Source organism: Pseudophryne corroboree, chromosome 3 (genome assembly GCF_028390025.1).
Source record: "Pseudophryne corroboree isolate aPseCor3 chromosome 3, aPseCor3.hap2, whole genome shotgun sequence".
Lineage (NCBI taxonomy): Eukaryota > Metazoa > Chordata > Amphibia > Anura > Myobatrachidae > Pseudophryne > Pseudophryne corroboree.
Window position 1 is genome coordinate 46,546,102 of NC_086446.1, and position 20,481 is coordinate 46,566,582.

Consider the following 20,481-nt stretch of genomic DNA (forward strand, 5'->3'; position numbering starts at 1 on the left):
CTAGGGGACACTGGAACAGTCACTACAGCTGGGGACGTCCCAAAGATACTACCATGGGCGGGAGTGCGGTCCGAAGCCTGCAGAACCAAACGCCCAAACCTGGTATCTCTGGATGCAAATGTATCAAACTTGTAGAATTGAGTGAAGGTGTGTGCCGATGACCACGTTGCCGCTCTGCAAAGTTGAGTAGTGGAGGCTGGTTAATGTGGAAACCGGAAACCACCTTAGGTAAAAACTCAGCTTTTGTACGTAGCTCCGCTCTGTCCTCATGAAAAATGAGGAAGGAACTCTTACACGATAGAGCTCCTAACTCTGAGACCCTTCTTGCTGATGCTAAGGCTAGTAACACGGTAACTTTCAAGGATATAGATTTAAGAACCACTGTCTCCAAAGGGTCGAAAACGGCAGATTTAAAATAGTCAAGCACTAAATTTAGATCCCACGGGGCCGTGGGAGGACGAAAAGGTGGTTGTATTCGCAGCACACCTTGTAAAAATGTCTGAACCTCCTGTAAGGACGCCAGATGTTGTTGAAACAATATAGAGAGGGCCGAGACTTGTACCTTCAAGGATCCCAACCTCAAATCTCCATCTAACCCAGTTTGGAGAAATCGTAAAAGACTATAGAGGCGGAACTCCACCCTTTAGACAGGCACCAGTCCATGTACTTTTTCCATATTCTATAGTAATGTGTCGCCATAACTGGTTTCCTTGCAGCTAACATGGTGGGGATAGCCGATTTCGAAATACCCTTGTCTCTTAGAATCCTGGTCTCAAGTGCCACGCCGTCAAACGTAGACGGTTCAGGTCTGGGTGAAGGAATGGGCCTTGTGACAATAGGTCCTCTCTCTGAGGTAGCCTCCAAGGATCTTCCGCCAGAAGTCCCCTCAGGTCTGAGTACCAACTCCTGCGAGGCCAGTCTGGTGCTATTAAAATCACCCGCGCTCTTTACTTTTTCACCTTTTTTTAACACTCTAGGTATAAGGGGAAATGCCGGAAAGATGTACACCCGACTGTATGACCATGGAATCGCCAGCGCGTCCACTGCCTCTGCTGCTGGATCCTGCGTCCTGGCCACATACCTTAGTAACTGATGGTTGTTTAGAGAGGCCATTAGGTCTATCTGTGGTAGATCCCGCCTTCGTACTACCGTCTTGAAAAACTGTGGGTGTAGACACCACTCTCCTGGATGCATATCTTTTGTGACTGAGATAGTCTGCTTCCAAAATTTCCACTCCTGGAATGAAGACTGCTGACAGTATTATGTTGCGCTTTTCTGTCCAAGACAGTATCCTTGTGGCCTCCCTTAAAGCCATGTGGCTCTTTGTTCCTCCCTGAAGGTCTATTTATGCCGTTGCCGTCACATTGTCCAACTGTACTCTCACGTGTTGAGCCCTGACTAGGTCTTCCGCCAGAAGTGGTGCACGGAAAATGGCTCAATTCCAAAATATTTATTGGAAGGCTGCTCTCCTGTAGTGACCACCTTCCCTAAAAATGATGGTTCTCCAGTACTGCTCCCCAACCTCTGAGACTGGTATCTGTTGTCAGAATCTTCCAATCCCAGATTCCAAACCTCTTTCCCGAGCTAGATTCTTGTGGACGGACCACCAGATTAACAAGGTCCTGGCCTGGGGCGACAAGCGAATCCTTCGGTGGAGAAGTCAATGCATGCCTGCCCCATGAGCAATCAGATTTATCTGGAAAGGTCTGGGGTGACGCCTGCTGTATTCAATTGCTTTGTAAGATGCCACCATCTTTCCAAGAAGCTTTACACAGAGATGCAGGGACACTGTCTGGTTCTGTAAAACCTGATGCACCATTTCCCTTATGTCTCAAATTTTGTCTTCTGGGAGAAACACCTTCAGATGTACCGTATCTAAAATGAGGCCCAGGAATTGAATCCTCTGTGTTGGTTGAAGGTTGGATTTTTTGAAATTCACGATCCAGCAGTGTCAAATCAGAAACTGATGAGTGGTTTGAGCATCCTGGATCAACTGATCCAGAGAGGGAGCTTTGACCAGAAGGTCGTTCAGATATGGGATTATCGTTACACCTAACGATCTCAATTTCGCGACCATTACAGCCATGATCTTTGTGAAGATTCTCAAGGGTGATGATAAACCGAATGGTAGGGCTCTGAACTGGTAGTGATTCTTGTCCACTGCAAACCGTAAATAGGCTTGATGTGGGGTCCAAATTGGAACATGAAGGTACACATCCTTTATATCCATGGACACCATGAACACTTCTTGTTCCAGTCCCGCAATAACCGACTGGATTGACTCAATCTTGAACCTGTACACCTTCAGGAACCGATTCAAAAGGTTTAAATTGAGGATTGGCCTGACAGACCCATCCGGTTTTGGCACTACAAAAATATTTGAATAAAATCCCTTCCCTCTTTGAGAAGTCGGGACAGGCATACTTACTTCCGTCTGAAGTAACCTTTGAGTCGCCGTATCTAATGCCCTCGCTTTCTGAGGACACCAAGGAAGGCCAGTTGTAAAGAACTGACTGTGAGGGCGTTGTAGAAAATCTATTTGGTATCCCTGGGAGATAATCTTGTTGACCCAGACCTCTGGTGAGGTTTCGGCCCAGGTGTCCCGAAACCGTTCCAATCGTGCGCCGACCAAAGGAGACCCAAGGTGATCTGGAAGCCCGTCATGCCAATGGTCTTGTCAGCAGGTTTAGATTTCTGTTTTCAGGTTGTGGACTGGGAACGGCCTCTACCTATGCTTCCACAAGCCTGATCGCCAAAACCTCTTCCTCTAGCTCAAAAGGATTGAGACCAAAAAGATTTGACCCGAGTAATTTCTTCTGACCGATGGCGTAGTCCTAGGATACGTGGTAGGCAGAAAAGTAGATTTCCCTGTTGTTGCCTGAGAAATTCACTTGTCTAACTCCGGACCAAATAAAGTCTCTCCTACGATGGGGATCACCTCTACTGCCTTCTTGGAGTCAGAATCCACTTGCCATTCTCTGAGTCACATAATCATTCTTGCTGAAATGGGCGAAGCCGAGATGCGTGATGTTATTCTGCTAGCATCCTTTGCGGCCTGGCAAATGTGTGTAGCTGACTCATGGATATGCTCCGCTACTCTATTTCCTCTTGGCCGTTATCTTCCTCTACAGCCTGAACAACATGACCAGCCCATGCTACAATAGCCTTGGTGACCCAAGCACTAACAATTGTAGGTCTGTGTGATGTACCAGCAGCCACAAAAATAGATTTCAGTGCTGTGTCTACCTTACGATCTGACGCATCATTTAAAGTAGTCACATTTGGTATTGGAAAGATTGCCTTCAGGGAGGTGTCTGCAATCGGCGGGACCTCCCACTTAGACATAACACCCTTGGGTAGTGGGTAATTGGCCTCAAACTTTTTTGGAATTTGGAAGCGTTTATCAGGCTGCTTTCATGCTTCTCCCATCTGAACCTGGAGAATCTAAGGAATTGGAAAAACCGCTGTTGGCGGTTTCTGGGACTCGAATAAATCAAACACTTCAGGTTCCTTAACTTCTTCTTCCCCGAAGTTAAGGACCTGTTTTACCGCTTCAATAAGGGAATCTAATCCCTTGACTTCAGTGTTCTCCTCCTGAGGACTAACGTCCAATATCGCCTCTAACTCACGTACCTCCTCATCAATAACAAGACCCTCCTCCTCCTCCACCTCTTCCTTTAGGATAGGGAGGGGTCTCTTTACAGCTTTTCTGCTTGTGTGGGCGGAGTTAATCTAATTCGGAATTCCTCCATAGTCTTTGAAAAACCTGCATCCGATTCTAAATGCTACTCGCGGGATTCCGCCATTTCCTTAAAAGTATCCGCCAGAGCATGTTTCCATGACCCAGACGGACCACTGCTCCCAGGTTGAGCGCCCGTTTCCAAACATGAGTCGCACACCCCAGAGCTGCTGACATTCGTGCTCTTTTTACTACATTTTGAGCATACGATCTCTGCTCCTGTCTGCCTCCTCAGTGCTACGGCGTCACACCGCCAGGTCTCCTCACCCGGCAGTGATACCAGCGGCTCCCTTACTTGTGCACGCGCTGCCTAGCCGCCGGCTTTTCGCTTTCACCGTGGTGACCCCAGCATCTCCCAGACCTTGCGCTGCTGTACTCTAACCGCCTCTCCCGGTAATAAAACTAAAAGGCACGTGTCCCGCCATCCTCAGCGGGCCCAGCACTCAGTGTCCTCTGTATATGGTCGGTACCCACAGATGAATCACGTGCCTTGGACAGAGTAGTGCAGACAGTAAGATGATGATGTAGTGGGAGATGGAGGAAAACAGAGGACTGAGAACAGCCGCCCACTGAGGGTGGTGAAGAGATAGGCAGTAACACTGTGATACTATTGTTTCTGTAAAAGATCCCACAGAGGCTGATGGTCACACCTCATATTACCAGCTACATCCAAATGTACATGCCTGATACACAAACCTTTTATTGATTATCCTGAATATGTCTAAATAGGTGCATCCTGGAGACCAGAATCATAAGAAGTGGAGCCTCCCAGATCCACTCACCTCCCCAGTCATCTCCCTGTATTATTACAATAGATATAAGTGATGTCACTGTGACACTCCCAGATCCCCTCACCTACCCCAGCCATGTCCCTGTATTATTACTATAGATATAAGTGAAGTCACTGTGACACTCCCAGATCCCCTCACCTCCCAAGTCATATCCCTGTATTACTACTACAGATATATGTGATGTCACTGTGCCACTCCCAGATCCCCTCACCTCCCCAGTCATGTCCCTGTATTATTACTATAGATATAAGTGATGTCACTGTGACACTCCCAGATCCCCCTCACCTCCCCAGTCATGTCCCTGTATTATTACTATAGATATAAGTGAAGTCACTGTGACACTCCCAGATCCCCTCACCTCCCAAGTCATATCCCTGTATTACTACTACAGATATATGTGATGTCACTGTGACACTCCCAGATCCCCTCACCTCCCCAGTCATGTCCCTGTATTATTACTATAGATATAAGTGATGTCACTGTGACACTCCCAGATCCCCCTCACCTCCCCAGTCATGTCCCTGTATTATTACTATAGATATAAGTGATGTCACTGTGACACTCCCAGATCCCCTCACCTCTCCAGTCATGTCCCTGTACTATTACTATAGATATAAGTGATGTCACTGTGACACTCCCAGATCCCCTCACCTCCCCAGTCATGTCCCTGTATAATTACTATAGATATGATTTGTCACTATGACGCTCCCAGATCCCCTCACCTCCCCAGTCAGCAGGTGGACAATCTCCAGGGTGAGATGTAATATCCTCTCATTTGTGTGACTCCGGTCCATGTCCATCCTCAGGGTCTCTGGATCCGCACCACGTAATTATCTAGGAATAAATATAATAAAAATAATTAACATAACATCACATTATACACTAATCAGCTGACGTTCTGGTATACGACAATATATAGCCGCAGCCTCTGATAGTGTGATAGTACTACAGTGGATGTATACACAACATTGGGACACATCAGGTAGGGACTGCCGTGGATGACATCTCTCTAGTAATAATAAGAATTTGCTCACCGGTAATTCTATTTCTCGTAGTCCGTAGTGGATGCTGGGAACTCCGAAAGGACCATGGGGAATAGCGGGCTCCAAAGGAGGCTGGGCACTCTAGAAAGATTTATGACTACCTGGTGTGCACTGGCTCCTCCCACTATGACCCTCCTCCAAGCCTCAGTTAGGACACTGTGCCCGGACGAGCTGACATAATAAGGAAGGATTTTGAATCCCGGGTAAGACTCATACCAGCCACACCAATCACACCGTACAACTCGTGATACTATATCCAGTGTGACAGTATGAAAACAACTGAGCCTCTCAACAGATGGCTCAACAATAACCCTTTAGTTAGCAATAACTATTTACAAGTATTGCAGACAATCCGTACTTGGGATGGACGGCCAGCATCCACTACGGAATACGAGAAATAGAATTACCGGTGAGTAAATTCTTATTTTCTCTGACGTCCTAGTGGATGCTGGGAACTCCGTAAGGACAATGGGGATTATACCAAAGCTCCCAAACGGGCGGGAGAGTGCGGATGACTCTGCAGCACCGAATGAGAGAACTCCAGGTCCTCCTCAGCCAGGGTATCAAATTTGTAGAATTTTGCAAACGTGTTTGCCCCTGACCAAGTAGCTGCTCAGCAAAGTTGTAAAGCCGAGACCCCTCGGGCAGCCGCCCAAGATGAGCCCACCTTCCTTGTGGAATGGGCATTTACAGATTTTGGCTGTGGCAGGCCTGCCACAGAATGTGCAAGCTGAATTGTACTACAAATCCAGCGAGCAATAGTCTGCTTAGAAGCAGGAGCATCCAGCTTGTTGGGTGCATACAGGATAAACAGCGAGTCAGATTTTCTGACTCCAGCCGTCCTGGAAACATATATTTTCAGGGCCCTGACAACGTCTAGCAACTTGGAGTCCTCCAAGTCCCTAGTAGCCGCAGGCACCACAATAGGCTGGTTCAGGTGAAACGCTGACACCACCTTAGGGAGAAACTGTGGACGAGTCCTCAATTCTGCCCTATCCATATGGAAAATCAGATAAGGGCTTTTACATGACAAAGCCGCCAATTCTAACACTCGCCTGACTGAAGCCAAGGCCAATAACATGACCACTTTCCACGTGAGATATTTCAGATCCACGGTTTTTAGTGGCTCAAACCAATGTGATTTTAAGAAACTCAATACCACGTTGAGATCCCAAGGTGCCACAGGAGGCACAAACGGGGGCTGAATATGCAGCACTCCTTTTACAAATGTCTGAACTTCAGGTACTGAAGCTAGTTCTTTTTGAAAGAAAATCGACAGAGCCGAGATCTGTACTTTAATGGAGCCTAGTTTTAGGCCCATATTCACTCCTGCTTGCAGGAAATGCAGACATCGACCTAGTTGAAATTCCTCTGTTGGGGCCTTTTCGGCCTCGCACCATGCAACATATTTCCGCCATATGCGGTGATAATGATTTGCCGTAACATCTTTCCTGGCTTTAATAAGCGTAGGAATGACTTCCTCCGGAATGCCTTTTTCCTTCAGGATCCGGCGTTCAACCGCCATGCCGTCAAACGCAGCCGCGGTAAGTCTTGGAACAGACAGGGCCCCTGCTGTAGCAGGTCTTGTCTGAGTGGCAGAGGCCACGGGTCCTCTGAGATCATTTCTTGAAGTTCCGGGTACCACGCTCGTCTTGGCCAATCCGGAACCACAAGAATTGTGTTTACTCCTCGCTTTCTTATTATTCTCAATACCTTTGGTATGAGAGGCAGAGGAGGGAACACATAAACCGACTGGTACACCCACGGTGTCACTAGAGCGTCCACAGCTATCGCCTGAGGGTCCCTTGACCTGGCGCAATATCTTTTTAACTTTTTGTTGAGGCGGGACGCCATCAAGTCCACCTGTGGTTTTTCCCAACGGTTTACCAGCATCTGGAAGACTTCTGGATGAAGTCCCCACTCTCCCGGGTGGAGGTCGTGTCTGCTGAGGAAGTCTGCTTCCCAGTTGTCCACTCCCGGAATGAACACTGCTGACAGTGCTAGTACATGATTCTCCGCCCATCGGAGAATTCTTGTGGTTTCTGCCATTGCCATCCTGCTTCTTGTGCCGCCCTGTCGATTTACATGGGCGACTGCCGTGATGTTGTCTGACTGGATCAGCACCGGCTGGTGTAGGAGCAGGGATTTTGCTTGACTTAGGGCATTGTAAATGGCCCTTAGTTACAGAATATTTATGTGAAGGGAAGTCTCCTGACTCGACCATTGTCCTTGGAAGTTTCTTCCCCGTGTGACTGCCCTCCAGCCTCGAAGGCTGGCATCCGTGGTCACAAGGACCCAGTCCTGTATGCCGAACCTGCGGCCCTCTAGAAGATGGGCACTCTGCAGCCACCACAGTAGAGACACCCTGGTTCTTGGAGACAGGGTTATTAAGCGATGCATCTGAAGATGCGATCCGGACCATTTGTCCAACAGGTCCCACTGAAAGATTCTGGCATGGAACCTGCCGAAGGGAATTGCTTCGTAAGAAGCTACCATCTTTCCCAGGACCCGCGTGCAGTGATGCACCGATACCTGTTTTGGTTTCAGGAGGTCTCTGACTAGAGATGACAACTCCCTGGCTTTCTCCTCCGGGAGAAACACTTTTTTCTGGACTGTATCCAGAATCATACCCAGGAACAGTAGACGTGTCGTCGGAACCAGCTGTGACTTTGGGATATTCAGAATCCAGCCGTGCTGGTGCAGCACTTCCTGAGATAGTGCTACTCTCACCAACAACTGTTCCTTGGACCTCGCCTTTATTAGGAGATCGTCCAAGTACGGGATAATTAAAATAAGATTTTACTTACCGATAAATCTATTTCTCGTAGTCCGTAGTGGATGCTGGGACTCCGTAAGGACCATGGGGAATAGCGGCTCCGCAGGAGACGGGGCACAAAATAAAAGCTTGAGATATCAGGTGGTGTGCACTGGCTCCTCCCCCTATGACCCTCCTCCAAGCCAGTTAGGATACTGTGCCCGGACGAGCGTACATAATAAGGAAGGATATTGAATCCCGGGTAAGACTCATACCAGCCACACCAATCACACCGTACAACTCGTGATCTGAACCCAGTTAACAGTATGATAAATTTAAAGGAGCCTCTGAAAGGATGGCTCAACAATAATAACCCGAATTTTTTGTAACAATAACTATATACAAGTATTGCAGACAATCCGCACTAGGGATGGGCGCCCAGCATCCACTACGGACTACGAGAAATAGATTTATCGGTAAGTAAAATCTTATTTTCTCTAACGTCCTAAGTGGATGCTGGGACTCCGTAAGGACCATGGGGATTATACCAAAGCTCCCAAACGGGCGGGAGAGTGCGGATGACTCTGCAGCACCGAATGAGAGAACTCCAGGTCCTCCTCAGCCAGGGTATCAAATTTGTAGAATTTAGCAAACGTGTTTGCCCCTGACCAAGTAGCTGCTCGGCAAAGTTGTAAAGCCGAGACCCCTCGGGCAGCCGCCCAAGATGAGCCCACTTTCCTTGTGGAATGGGCTTTTACTGATTTTGGCTGTGGCAATCCTGCCACGGAATGTGCAAGCTGAATTGTACTACAAATCCAACGAGCAATCGTCTGCTTTGAAGCAGGAGCAAGAAAAAAAGCAATTGTTTCCCCAGCACACTGAATGGATAACAGTAACCAGATATAAATCCCATATGATAATAGAATTCAGAGATCTTCGTTACACATATTTGCGCAAATGTGTGGTTAAGCCCCAAAGCCGCATCAAGGCCTCTCTGTATATGTGGGGTCCCTAGCGCTATATCTAGGTGCAGGGTGTGGCACCCCAAAACACCAGAATGAGCCAGAAAGCCCAGTGTGGCAAACCAGTGTAAAAAAACTATAGTGTTAATAAATTAGTATTTAGGAAGCCGAAGCTATAGAGGGGGTGATACAAACATGAAATGTAATTAAAATAGAGAAATAGTGTTAGAAAAATTAATAAGTGAAAAGTGTTAATAGAATGTAAAGGTATGCCACACTAAAGCCATCCAGCTCAGCCAGTCCAGAGGCACCACACCTCACACCTCTATTACCCCAATCTGGGTCTAATATTAACCAGCAAGGAGCCACGTGATAATGGCTCCTTACTAAAATATGTCTAAGCTAAGAGCTACCTACCTTGGAGCAACCCCATAATGCTCCATGTGGCATGTCAGGGCCTGCACCTCCTCCTAATGCAGAAACCTCTCTGCCTCTCACAACAGACATATAGATTGGTAAATGCTCAATTAGCTTAGTGATATCATTCAGGTGCTCGAAAGGAAGGGGTATTTCTGAGCAAGAAAAAAAGCAATTGTTTCCCCAGCACACTGAATGGATAACAGTAACCAGATATAAATCCCATATGATAATAGAATTCAGAGATCTTCGTTACACATATTTGCGCAAATGTGTGGTTAAGCCCCAAAGCCGCATCAAGGCCTCTCTGTATATTTGGGGTCCCTAGCGCTATATCTAGGTGCAGGGTGTGGCACCCCAAAACACCAGAATGAGCCAGAAAGCCCAGTGTGGCAAACCAGTGTAAAAAAAATAAGAATTTACTTACCGATAATTCTATTTCTCGGAGTCCGTAGTGGATGCTGGGGTTCCTGAAAGGACCATGGGGAATAGCGGCTCCGCAGGAGACAGGGCACAAAAGTAAAGCTTTTACAGGTCAGGTGGTGTGTACTGGCTCCTCCCCCTATGACCCTCCTCCAGACTCCAGTTAGGTACTGTGCCCGGACGAGCGTACACAATAAGGGAGGATTTTGAATCCCGGGTAAGACTCATACCAGCCACACCAATCACACCGTACAACTTGTGATCTAAACCCAGTTAACAGTATGATAACAGAGGAGCCTCTGAAAGATGGCTTCCTAAACAATAACCCGAATTAGTTAACAATAACTATGTACAAGTATTGCAGATAATCCGCACTTGGGATGGGCGCCCAGCATCCACTACGGACTCCGAGAAATAGAATTATCGGTAAGTAAATTCTTATTTTCTCTATCGTCCTAAGTGGATGCTGGGGTTCCTGAAAGGACCATGGGGATTATACCAAAGCTCCCAAACGGGCGGGAGAGTGCGGATGACTCTGCAGCACCGAATGAGAGAACTCCAGGTCCTCCTTTGCCAGGGTATCAAATTTGTAAAAATTTACAAACGTGTTCTCCCCTGACCACGTAGCTGCTCGGCAGAGTTGTAATGCCGAGACCCCTCGGGCAGCCGCCCAAGATGAGCCCACCTTTCTTGCGGAATGGGCCTTAACAGATTTAGGCTGTGGCAGGCCTGCCACAGAATGTACAAGTTGAATTTTGTTACAAAACCAACGAGCAATCGACTGCTTAGAAGCAGGTGCACCCAACTTGTTGGGTGCATACAGTATAAACAGCGAGTCAGATTTTCTGACTCCAGCCGTCCTTTAAATGTATATTTTTAAGGCTCTGACAACGTCCAACAACTTGGAGTCCTTCAAGTCGTCTGTAGCCGCAGGCACTACAATAGGCTGGTTCAGGTGAAACGCTGATACCTCCTTAGGGAGAAAATGCGGACGCGTCCGCAGCTCTGCCCTATGTCGAATGGAAAATTATATAAGGGCTTTTATAAGACAAAGCCGCCAGTTCAGATACTCTCCCGGCCGAAGCCAGGGCCAGTAACATAGTCACTTTCCATGTGAGATATTTCAAATCCACATTCTTTAGTGGTTCAAACCAATTGGATTTGAGGAAATCTAAAACTACATTTAGATCCCACGGTGCCACCTTAGGCACCACAGGAGGCTGTATATGCAGTACTCCTTTGATAAAAATCTGGACCTCAGGGACTGAGGCCAATTCTTTGTGGAAGAATATTGATAGGGCCGAAATTTGAACCTTAATAGATCCCAATTTGAGACCCATAGACAATCCTGATTGCAGGAAATGTAGGAAAACGACCCAGTTGAAATTCCTCCATCGGAGCACTCCGCTGCTCGCACCACGCAACATATTTTCGCCAAATACGGCGATAATGCTTCGCGGTGACTTCCTTCCTTGCCTTTATCAAGGTAGGAATGACTTCTTCTGGAATGCCTTTTCCTTTTAGGATCTGGCATTCAACGCCATGCCGTCAAACGCAGCCGCGGTAAGTCTTGAAAAAGACAAGGAACCTGCTGAAGCAGGTCCCTTCTCAGAAGTAGAGGCCACGGATCGTCCGTGACCATCTCTTGAAGTTCCGGGTACCAAGTCCTTCTTGGCCAATCCGGAGCCACTAGTCTTACTCCTCTTTGCCGTATAATCCTCAATACCTTTGGTATGAGAGGCAGAGGAGGAAACACATATACCGACTGGTACACCCAAGGTGTTACCAGCGCGTCCACAGCTATTGCCTGCGGATCTCTTGACCTGGCGCAATACCTGTCCAGTGTTTTGTTGAGGCGAGACGCCATCATGTCCACCATTGGTTTTACCCAACGGTTTAATAGCATGTGGAAAACTTCTGGATGAAGTCCCCACTCTCCCGGGTGAAGGTCGTGTCTGCTGAGGAAGTCTGCTTCCCAGTTGTCCACGCCCGGGATGAATACTGCTGACAGTGCTATCACGTGATTCTCCGCCCAGCGAAGGATCCTGGCAGCTTCTGCCATTGCCCTCCTGCTTCTTGTGCCGCCCTGTCTGTTTACATGGGCGACTGCCGTGATGTTGTCCGACTGGATCAACACCGGTCTTCCTTGAAGCAGAGGTTCCGCCTGGCTTAGAGCATTGTAGATTGCTCTTAGTTCCAGAATGCTTATGTGAAGAGACTTTTTCAGGCTCGACCACACTCCCTGGAAATTTCTTCCCTGTGTGACTGCTCCCCAGCCTCTCAGGCTGGCATCCGTGGTCACCAGGATCCAATCCTGCATGCCGAATCTGCGGCCCTCCAATAGATGAGCCTCCTGCAACCACCACAGAAGGGATACCCTTGTCCTCGGCGACAGGGTTATCCGCAGGTGCATCTGAAGATGCGACCCTGACCATTTGTCCAACAGATCCCTTTGCATGGAATCTGCCGAAAGGGATTGCTTCGTAAGAAGCTACCATTTTTTCCCAGGACTCTTGTGCATTGATGTACAGACACCTTTCCTGGTTTTAGGAGGTTCCTGACCAGGTCAGATAACTCCTTGGCTTTTTCTTCGGGAAGAAAAACCTTTTTCTGAACTGTGTCCAGAATCATCCCCAGGAACAGCAGACGAGTTGTCGGCATTAATTGGGATTTTGGAATATTCAGAATCCATCCGTGCTGCTTTAGCACCTCTTGAGATAGTGCTAAACCCATCTCTAGCTGTTCTCTGGACCTTGCCCTTATTAGGAGATCGTCCAAGTATGGGATAATTAATACGCCTTTTCTTCGAAGAAGAAATATTATCTCGGCCATTACCTTTGTAAAGACCCGAGGTGCCGTGGACAAACCAAACGGCAGCGTCTGAAACTGATAGTGACAGTTTTGTACAACGAACCTGAGGTACCCCTGGTGTGAGGGGTAATTGGAACGTGGAGATACGCATCCTTGATGTCCAAGGATACCATAAAGTCCCCTTCTTCCAGGTTCGCTATCACTGCTCTGAGTGACTCCATCTTGAACTTGAACTTCTTTATGTATAGGTTCAAGGACTTCAGATTTAGAATAGGCCTTACCGAGCCATCCGGCTTCGGTACCACAAATAGAGTGGAATAATACCCCTTCCCTTGTTGTAGAAGAGGTACCTTGACTATCACCTGCTGAGAATACAGCTTGTGAATGGCTTCCAAAACCGTCTCCCTTTCTGAGGGGGACGTTGGTAAAGCAGACTTCAGGAAACGGCGAGGTGGCTCTGTCTCTAATTTCAACCTGTACCCCTGAGATATTATCTGCAGGATCCAGGGATTTACCTGCGAGTGAGCCCACTGCGCGCTGTAATTTTTGAGACGACCGCCTACCGCCCCCGAGTCCGCTTGCGAAGCCCCAGCGTCATGCTGAGGCTTTTGTAGAAGCCGGGGAGGGCTTCTGTTCCTGGGAAGGAGCTGCCTGTTGCTGTCTCTTCCCTCGTCCTCTGCCTCGTGGCAGATATGAATAGCCCTTTGCTCTCTTATTTTTAAAGGAACGAAAGGGCTGCGGTTGAAAGGTCGGTGCCTTTTTTTTTTTTGTTGGGGAGTGACTTGAGGTAGAAAGGTGGATTTCCCGGCCGTAGCCGTGGCCACCAAATCCGATAGACCGACCTCAAATAACTCCTCTACGCATCGCCTGTCCACTGTCGTGTCCATAAAGCTCTTCTGGCCGAAATGGACATAGCACTTACCCGTGATGCCAGTGTGCAGATATCTCTCTGTGCATCACGCATATAAAGAAATGCATCCTTTATTTGTTCTAACGACAGTAAAATATTGTCCCTGTCCAGGGTATCAATATTTTCGATCAGGGACTCTGACCAAACTACCCCAGCACTGCACATCCAGGCAGTCGCAATAGCTGGTCGTAGTATAACACCTGCATGTGTGTATATACCTTTTTGGATATTTTCCATCCTCCTATCTGATGGATCTTTAAGTGCGTCCGTCTCAGGAGAGGGTAACGCCACTTGTTTTGATAAGCGTGTTAGCGCTTTGTCCACCCTAGGAGGTGTTTTCCAGCGCTCCCTAACCTCTGGCGGGAAAGGGTATAAAGCCAATAACTTCTTTGAAATTAGCAGTTTTTTATCGGGGCACCCCACGCTTCATCACACACGTCATTTAATTCTTCTGATTCGGTAAAAACTACTGGTAGTTTTTTCACACCCCACATAATACCCTGTTTAGTGGTACCTGTAGTATCAGCTAAATGTAACATCTCCTTTATTGCCAAAATCATATAACGTGTGGCCCTACTGGAAAATACGGTTGATTCGTCACCTTCACCACCGGAATCAGTGCCTGTGTCTGGGTCTGTGTCGACCGACTGAGGCAAGGGACGTTTTACAGCCCCTGACGGTGTTTGAGGCGCCTGGACAGACACTAATTGAGTGTCCGGCCGCCTCATGTCGGCAAACGACTGCTTAAGCGAGTTGACGCTATCCCGTAATTCCACAAATAAAGGCATCCATTCTGGTGTCGACCCCCTAGGAGGTGACATCCTCATATTTGGCAATTGCTCCGCCTCCACACCAATAACGTCCTCATACATGTCGACACACACGTACCGACACACAGCAGACACACAGGGAATGCTCTATACGAAGACAGGACCCACTAGCCCTTTGGGGAGACAGAGGGAGAGTCTGCCAGCACACACCAAAAAGCGCTATATATGACAGGGATAGCCTTATGATTAAGTGCTCCCTTATAGCTGCTTTTATATTAATATATTGCCATTTATTCTGCCCCCCCTCTCTGTTATACCCTGTTTCTGTAGTGCAGTGCAGGGGAGAGACCTGGGAGCCTTCCTGACCAGCGGAGCTGTGACAGAAAATGGCGCCGTGTGCTGAGGAGATAGGCCCCGCCCCTTTTTCGGCGGGCTCGTCTCCCGCTATTAAGTACATTTAGGCAGGGGTAAATATCTCCATATAGCCTCTGGGGCTATATGTGAGGTATTTTTAGCCTTTTTAAAGGTTTTCATTTGCCTCCCAGGGCGCCCCCCCCCAGCGCCCTGCACCCTCAGTGACTGCCGTGTGAAGTGTGCTGAGAGGAAAATGGCGCACAGCTGCAGTGCTGTGCGCTACCTTAAGAAGACTGCAGGAGTCTTCAGCCGCCGATTCTGGACCTCTTCTTGCTTCAGCATCTGTGAGGGGGCCGGCGGCGTGGCTCCGGTGACCATCCAGGCTGTACCTGTGATCGTCCCTCTGGAGCTTCATGTCCAGTAGCCAAGAAGCCAATCCATCCTGCACGCAGGTGAGTTCACTTCTTCTCCCCTCTGTCCCTCGTTGCAGTGATCCTGTTGCCAGCAGGAATCACTGTAAAATAAAAAACCTAAGCTAAACTCTCTAAGCAGCTCTTTATGAGAGCCACCTAGAATTGCACCCTTCTCGGCCGGGCACAAAAATCTAACTGGAGTCTGGAGGAGGGTCATAGGGGGAGGAGCCAGTACACACCACCTGACCTGTAAAAGCTTTACTTTTGTGCCCTGTCTCCTGCGGAGCCGCTATTCCCCATGGTCCTTTCAGGAACCCCAGCATCCACTTAGGACGATAGAGAAACTATAGTGTTAATAAATTAGTATTTAGGAAGCCGAAGCTATAGAGGGGGTGATACAAACATGAAATGTAATTAAAATAGAGAAATAGTGTTAGAAAAATTAATAAGTGAAAAGTGTTAATAGAATGTAAAGGTATGCCACACTAAAGCCATCCAGCTCAGCCAGTCCAGAGGCACCACACCTCACACCTCTATTACCCCAATCTGGGTCTAATATTAACCAGCAAGGAGCCACGTGATAATGGCTCCTTACTAAAATATGTCTAAGCTAAGAGCTACCTACCTTGGAGCAACCCCATAATGCTCCATGTGGCATGTCAGGGCCTGCACCTCCTCCTAATGCAGAAACCTCTCTGCCTCTCACAACAGACATATAGATTGGTAAATGCTCAATTAGCTTAGTGATATCATTCAGGTGCTCGAAAGGAAGGGGTATTTCTGAGCAAGAAAAAAAGCAATTGTTTCCCCAGCACACTGAATGGATAACAGTAACCAGATATAAATCCCATATGATAATAGAATTCAGAGATCTTCGTTACACATATTTGCGCAAATGTGTGGTTAAGCCCCAAAGCTTTCTTGCTTAGAAATACCCCTCCCTTTCGAGCACCTGAATGATATCACTAAGCTAATTGAGCATTTACCAATCTATATGTCTGTTGTGAGAGGCAGAGAGGTTTCTGCATTAGGAGGAGGTGCAGGCCCTGACATGCCACATGGAGCATTATGGGGTTGCTCCAAGGTAGGTAGCTCTTAGCTTAGACATATTTTAGTAAGGAGCCATTATCACGTGGCTCCTTGCTGGTTAATATTAGACCCAGATTGGGGTAATAGAGGTGTGAGGTGTGGTGCCTCTGGACTGGCTGAGCTGGATGGCTTTAGTGTGGCATACCTTTACATTCTATTAACACTTTTCACTTATTAATTTTTCTAACACTATTTCTCTATTTTAATTACATTTCATGTTTGTATCACCCCCTCTATAGCTTCGGCTTCCTAAATACTAATTTATTAACACTATAGTTTTTTTACACTGGTTTGCCACACTGGGCTTTCTGGCTCATTCTGGTGTTTTGGGGTGCCACACCCTGCACCTAGATATAGCGCTAGGGACCCCAAATATACAGAGAGGCCTTGATGCGGCTTTGGGGCTTAACCACACATTTGCGCAAATATGTGTAACGAAGATCTCTGAATTCTATTATCATATGGGATTTATATCTGGTTACTGTTATCCATTCAGTGTGCTGGGGAAACAATTGCTTTTTTTCTTGCTCAGAAATACCCCTTCCTTTCGAGCACCTGAATGATATCACTAAGCTAATTGAGCATTTACCAATCTATATGTCTGTTGAAGCAGGAGCACCCAGCTTGTTGGGTGCATACAGGATAAACAGCGAGTCAGTTTTCCTGACTCCAGCCGTCCTGGAAACATATATTTTCAAGGCCCTGACAACGTCCAGCAACTTAGAGTCCTCTAAGTCCCTAGTAGCCGCAGGTACCACAATAGGTTGGTTCATGTGAAATGCCGAAACCACCTTAGGTAGAAATTGAGGACGAGTCCTCAATTCCGCCCTGTCAGAATGAAAATTTAGGTAAGGGCTTTTACATGATAAAGCCGCCAATTCTGACACACGCCTAGCTGAAGCCAAGGCCAACAGCATCGACACCTTCCACGTGAGATATTTTAAATCTACCGTAGACAATGGTTCAAACCAGTGTGATTTTAGAAATCTCAACACAACATTGAGATCCCAAGGTGCCACTGGAGGCACAAAAGGAGGCTGTATGTGCAGCACCCCTTTCACAAATGTCTGAACTTCAGGTACTGAAGCCAGTTCTTTCTGGAAGAATATCGACAGGGCCGAAATTTGAACCTTAATGGACCCTAATTTTAGGCCCATAGACAGTCCTGTTTGCAGGAAATGCAAGAAACGACCCAGTTGAAATTCCTGTGTAGGGGCCTTCTTGGCCTCACACCACGCAACATATTTACGCCAAATGCGGTGATAATGTTTTGCGGTTACTTCCTTTCTGGCTTTTACCAGAGTAGGGATGACTTCTTCTGGAATGCCCTTGTCCTTCAGGATCCGGCGTTCAACCGCCATGCCGTCAAACGCAGCCGCGGTAAGTCTTGGAACAGACAAGGCCCCTGCAGTATCAGGTCCTGTCTTAGAGGTAGAGGCCACGGTTCGTCCGTGAGCATCTCTTGAAGTTCCGGGTACCAAGACCTTCTTGGCCAATCCGGAACCACGAGTATAGTTCTTACTCCTCTCCTTCTTATGATTCTCAATACTTTCGGTATGAGGGGCAGAGGAGGGAATACATACACTGACTGGTACACCCACGGCGTTACCAGAGCGTCCACTGCTATTGCCTGAGGGTCCCTTGACCTGGCGCAATATCTGTCCAGTTTTTTGTTTAGACGTGACGCCATCATGTCCACCTTTGGTCTTTCCCAACGGTTTACAATTTGGTGGAAGACTTCTGGGTGAAGTCCCCACTCTCCCGGGTGAAGGTCGTGTCTGCTGAGGAAGTCTGCTTCCCAGTTGTCCACTCCCGGAATGAACACTGCTGACAGTGCTATCACATGATTTTCCGCCCAGCGAAGAATCCTTGCAGTTTCTGCCATTGCCCTCCTGCTTCTCGTGCCGCCCTGTCTGTTTATGTGGGCGACTGACGTGATGTTGTCCGACTGGATCAACACCGCCTGACCCTGAAGCAGAGGTTTTGCTTGAATTAAGGCATTGTAAATGGCCCTTAGTTCTAGAATGTTTATATGAAGAGATGTTTCCATGCTTGACCACAAGCCCTGGAAATTCCTTCCCTGTGTGACTGCTCCCCAGCCTCTCAGGCTGGCATCCGTGGTTACCAGGATCCAATCCTGAATGCCAAATCTGCGGCCCTCTAGTAGATGAGCCCTCTGAAGCCACCACAGGAGAGACACCCTTGTCCTTGGCGACAGGGTTATCCGTTGATGCATCTGAAGATGCGATCCGGACCATTTTCCCAGTAGATCCCACTGAAAAGTTCTTGCATGGAATCTTCCGAATGGAATCGCTTCGTAAGAAGCCACCATTTTTCCCAGGACCCTTGTGCACTGATGCACTGAGACCTGTCCTGGTTTTAGGAGGTTCCTGACTAGCTCGGATAACTCCCTGGCCGCCTCCTCCGGGAGAAACACCTTCTTCTGGACTGTGTCCAGAATCATTCCTAAGAACAGTAGACGTGTCGTTGGAATCAGCTGCGATTTTGGAATATTTAGAATCCATCCGTGCTGACTTAGCACTACCTGAGATAGTGCCACTCCGACTTCTAACTGTTCCTTGGTTCTTGCCCTTATCAGGAGATCGTCCAAGTAAGGGATAATTTAGATGCCTTTTCTTCGTAGAAGAATCATCATTTCGGCCATTACCTTGGTAAAGACCCGAGGCGCCGTGGACAATCCAAACGGCAGCGTCTGAAACTGATAATGACAGTTTTGTACTACAAACCTGAGGTACCCTTGGTGAGAAGGATATATTGGGACGTGGAGATAAGCATCCTTGATGTCCAGTGACACCATATAGTCCCCCTCTTCCAGGTTCGCTATCACCGCTCTGAGTGACTCCATCTTGAATTTGAACCTTTTTATGTAAGTGTTCAAAGATTTTAGATTTAATATTGGTCTCACCGAGCCGTCCGGCTTCGGTACCACAAATAGTGTGGAATAATACCCCTTCCCCTGTTGTAAGAGGGGTACCTTGATTATCACCTGCTGGGAGTACAGCTTGTGAATGGCTTCCAGAACTGCCTCCCTGTCGGAGGGAGACTTTGGTAAAGCAGACTTCAGGAACCGATGAGGAGGAAACGCCTCGAATTCCAGTTTGTACCCCTGTGATACTACCTGTAGAATCCAGGGATCCACTTGCGAGTGAGCCCACTGCGCGTTGAAATTCTTGAGACGGGCCCCCACCGTGTCTGAGTCTGCTTGTAAAGCCCCAGCGTCATGCTGAAGACTTGGCAGAAGCAGGGGAGGGCTTCTGCTCCTGGGAAGCGGCTGCATGGTGCTGCCTTTTTCCTCTTCCTCTGCCCTTGGGCAGAAAAGAGTGGCCTTTTGCTCGCTTGTACTTATTGGAACGAAAGGACTGAGTTTGAAAAGACTGTGTCTTTTTCTGTTGATGTGAAGTAACCTGGGGTAAAAAGGTGGATTTTCCAGCCGTTGCCGTGGCCACCAGGTCTGTTAGACCAGCCCAAATAACTCCTCCCCCTTATACGGCAATACTTCCATGTGCCGTTTGGAATCTGCGTCCCCTGACCACTGTCTGGTCCATAATGCTCTTCTGGCAGAGATGGACATTGCGCTTACTCTTGATGCCAGGGTACAAATATCCCTCTGCGCATCACGCATATATAGCAATGCATCCTTTAAATGTTCTATAGTTAACAGAATATTGTCCCTATCCAGGGTATCAATATTCTCAGTCAGGGAATCCGCCCATGCGACTCCAGCACTGCACATCCAGGCTGATGCGATTGCTGGTCGCAGTATAACACCAGTATGTGTGTATATACTTTTCAGGATATTTTCCAGCCTCCTATCAGCTGGTTCTTTGAGGGTGGCCGTATCAGGGGACCGTAACGCTACTTGTTTAGATAAACGTGTGAGCGCCTTATCTACCCTAGGGGGTGTTTCCCACCGTGCCCTAACCTCTGGCGGGAAAGGGTATAGTGCTAATAACTTATTAGAAATTAGCTGTTTTTTTATCGGG

At 47.8% G+C, this 20,481-nt stretch overlaps 1 protein-coding gene across 1 annotated transcript in view; it reads right to left on the bottom strand.

Moving 5' to 3' along the window:
- LOC135057143 (uncharacterized) overlaps positions 1 to 20,481 on the bottom strand; it is a 356,477-nt gene that overhangs the window by 50,711 nt on the left and 285,285 nt on the right. The window contains exon 15 of the mRNA XM_063963040.1: positions 5,253 to 5,360. Within this exon, the coding sequence (XP_063819110.1) occupies positions 5,253 to 5,360 (108 nt within the window). The remainder of the gene's footprint in view (positions 1 to 5,252; positions 5,361 to 20,481) is intronic.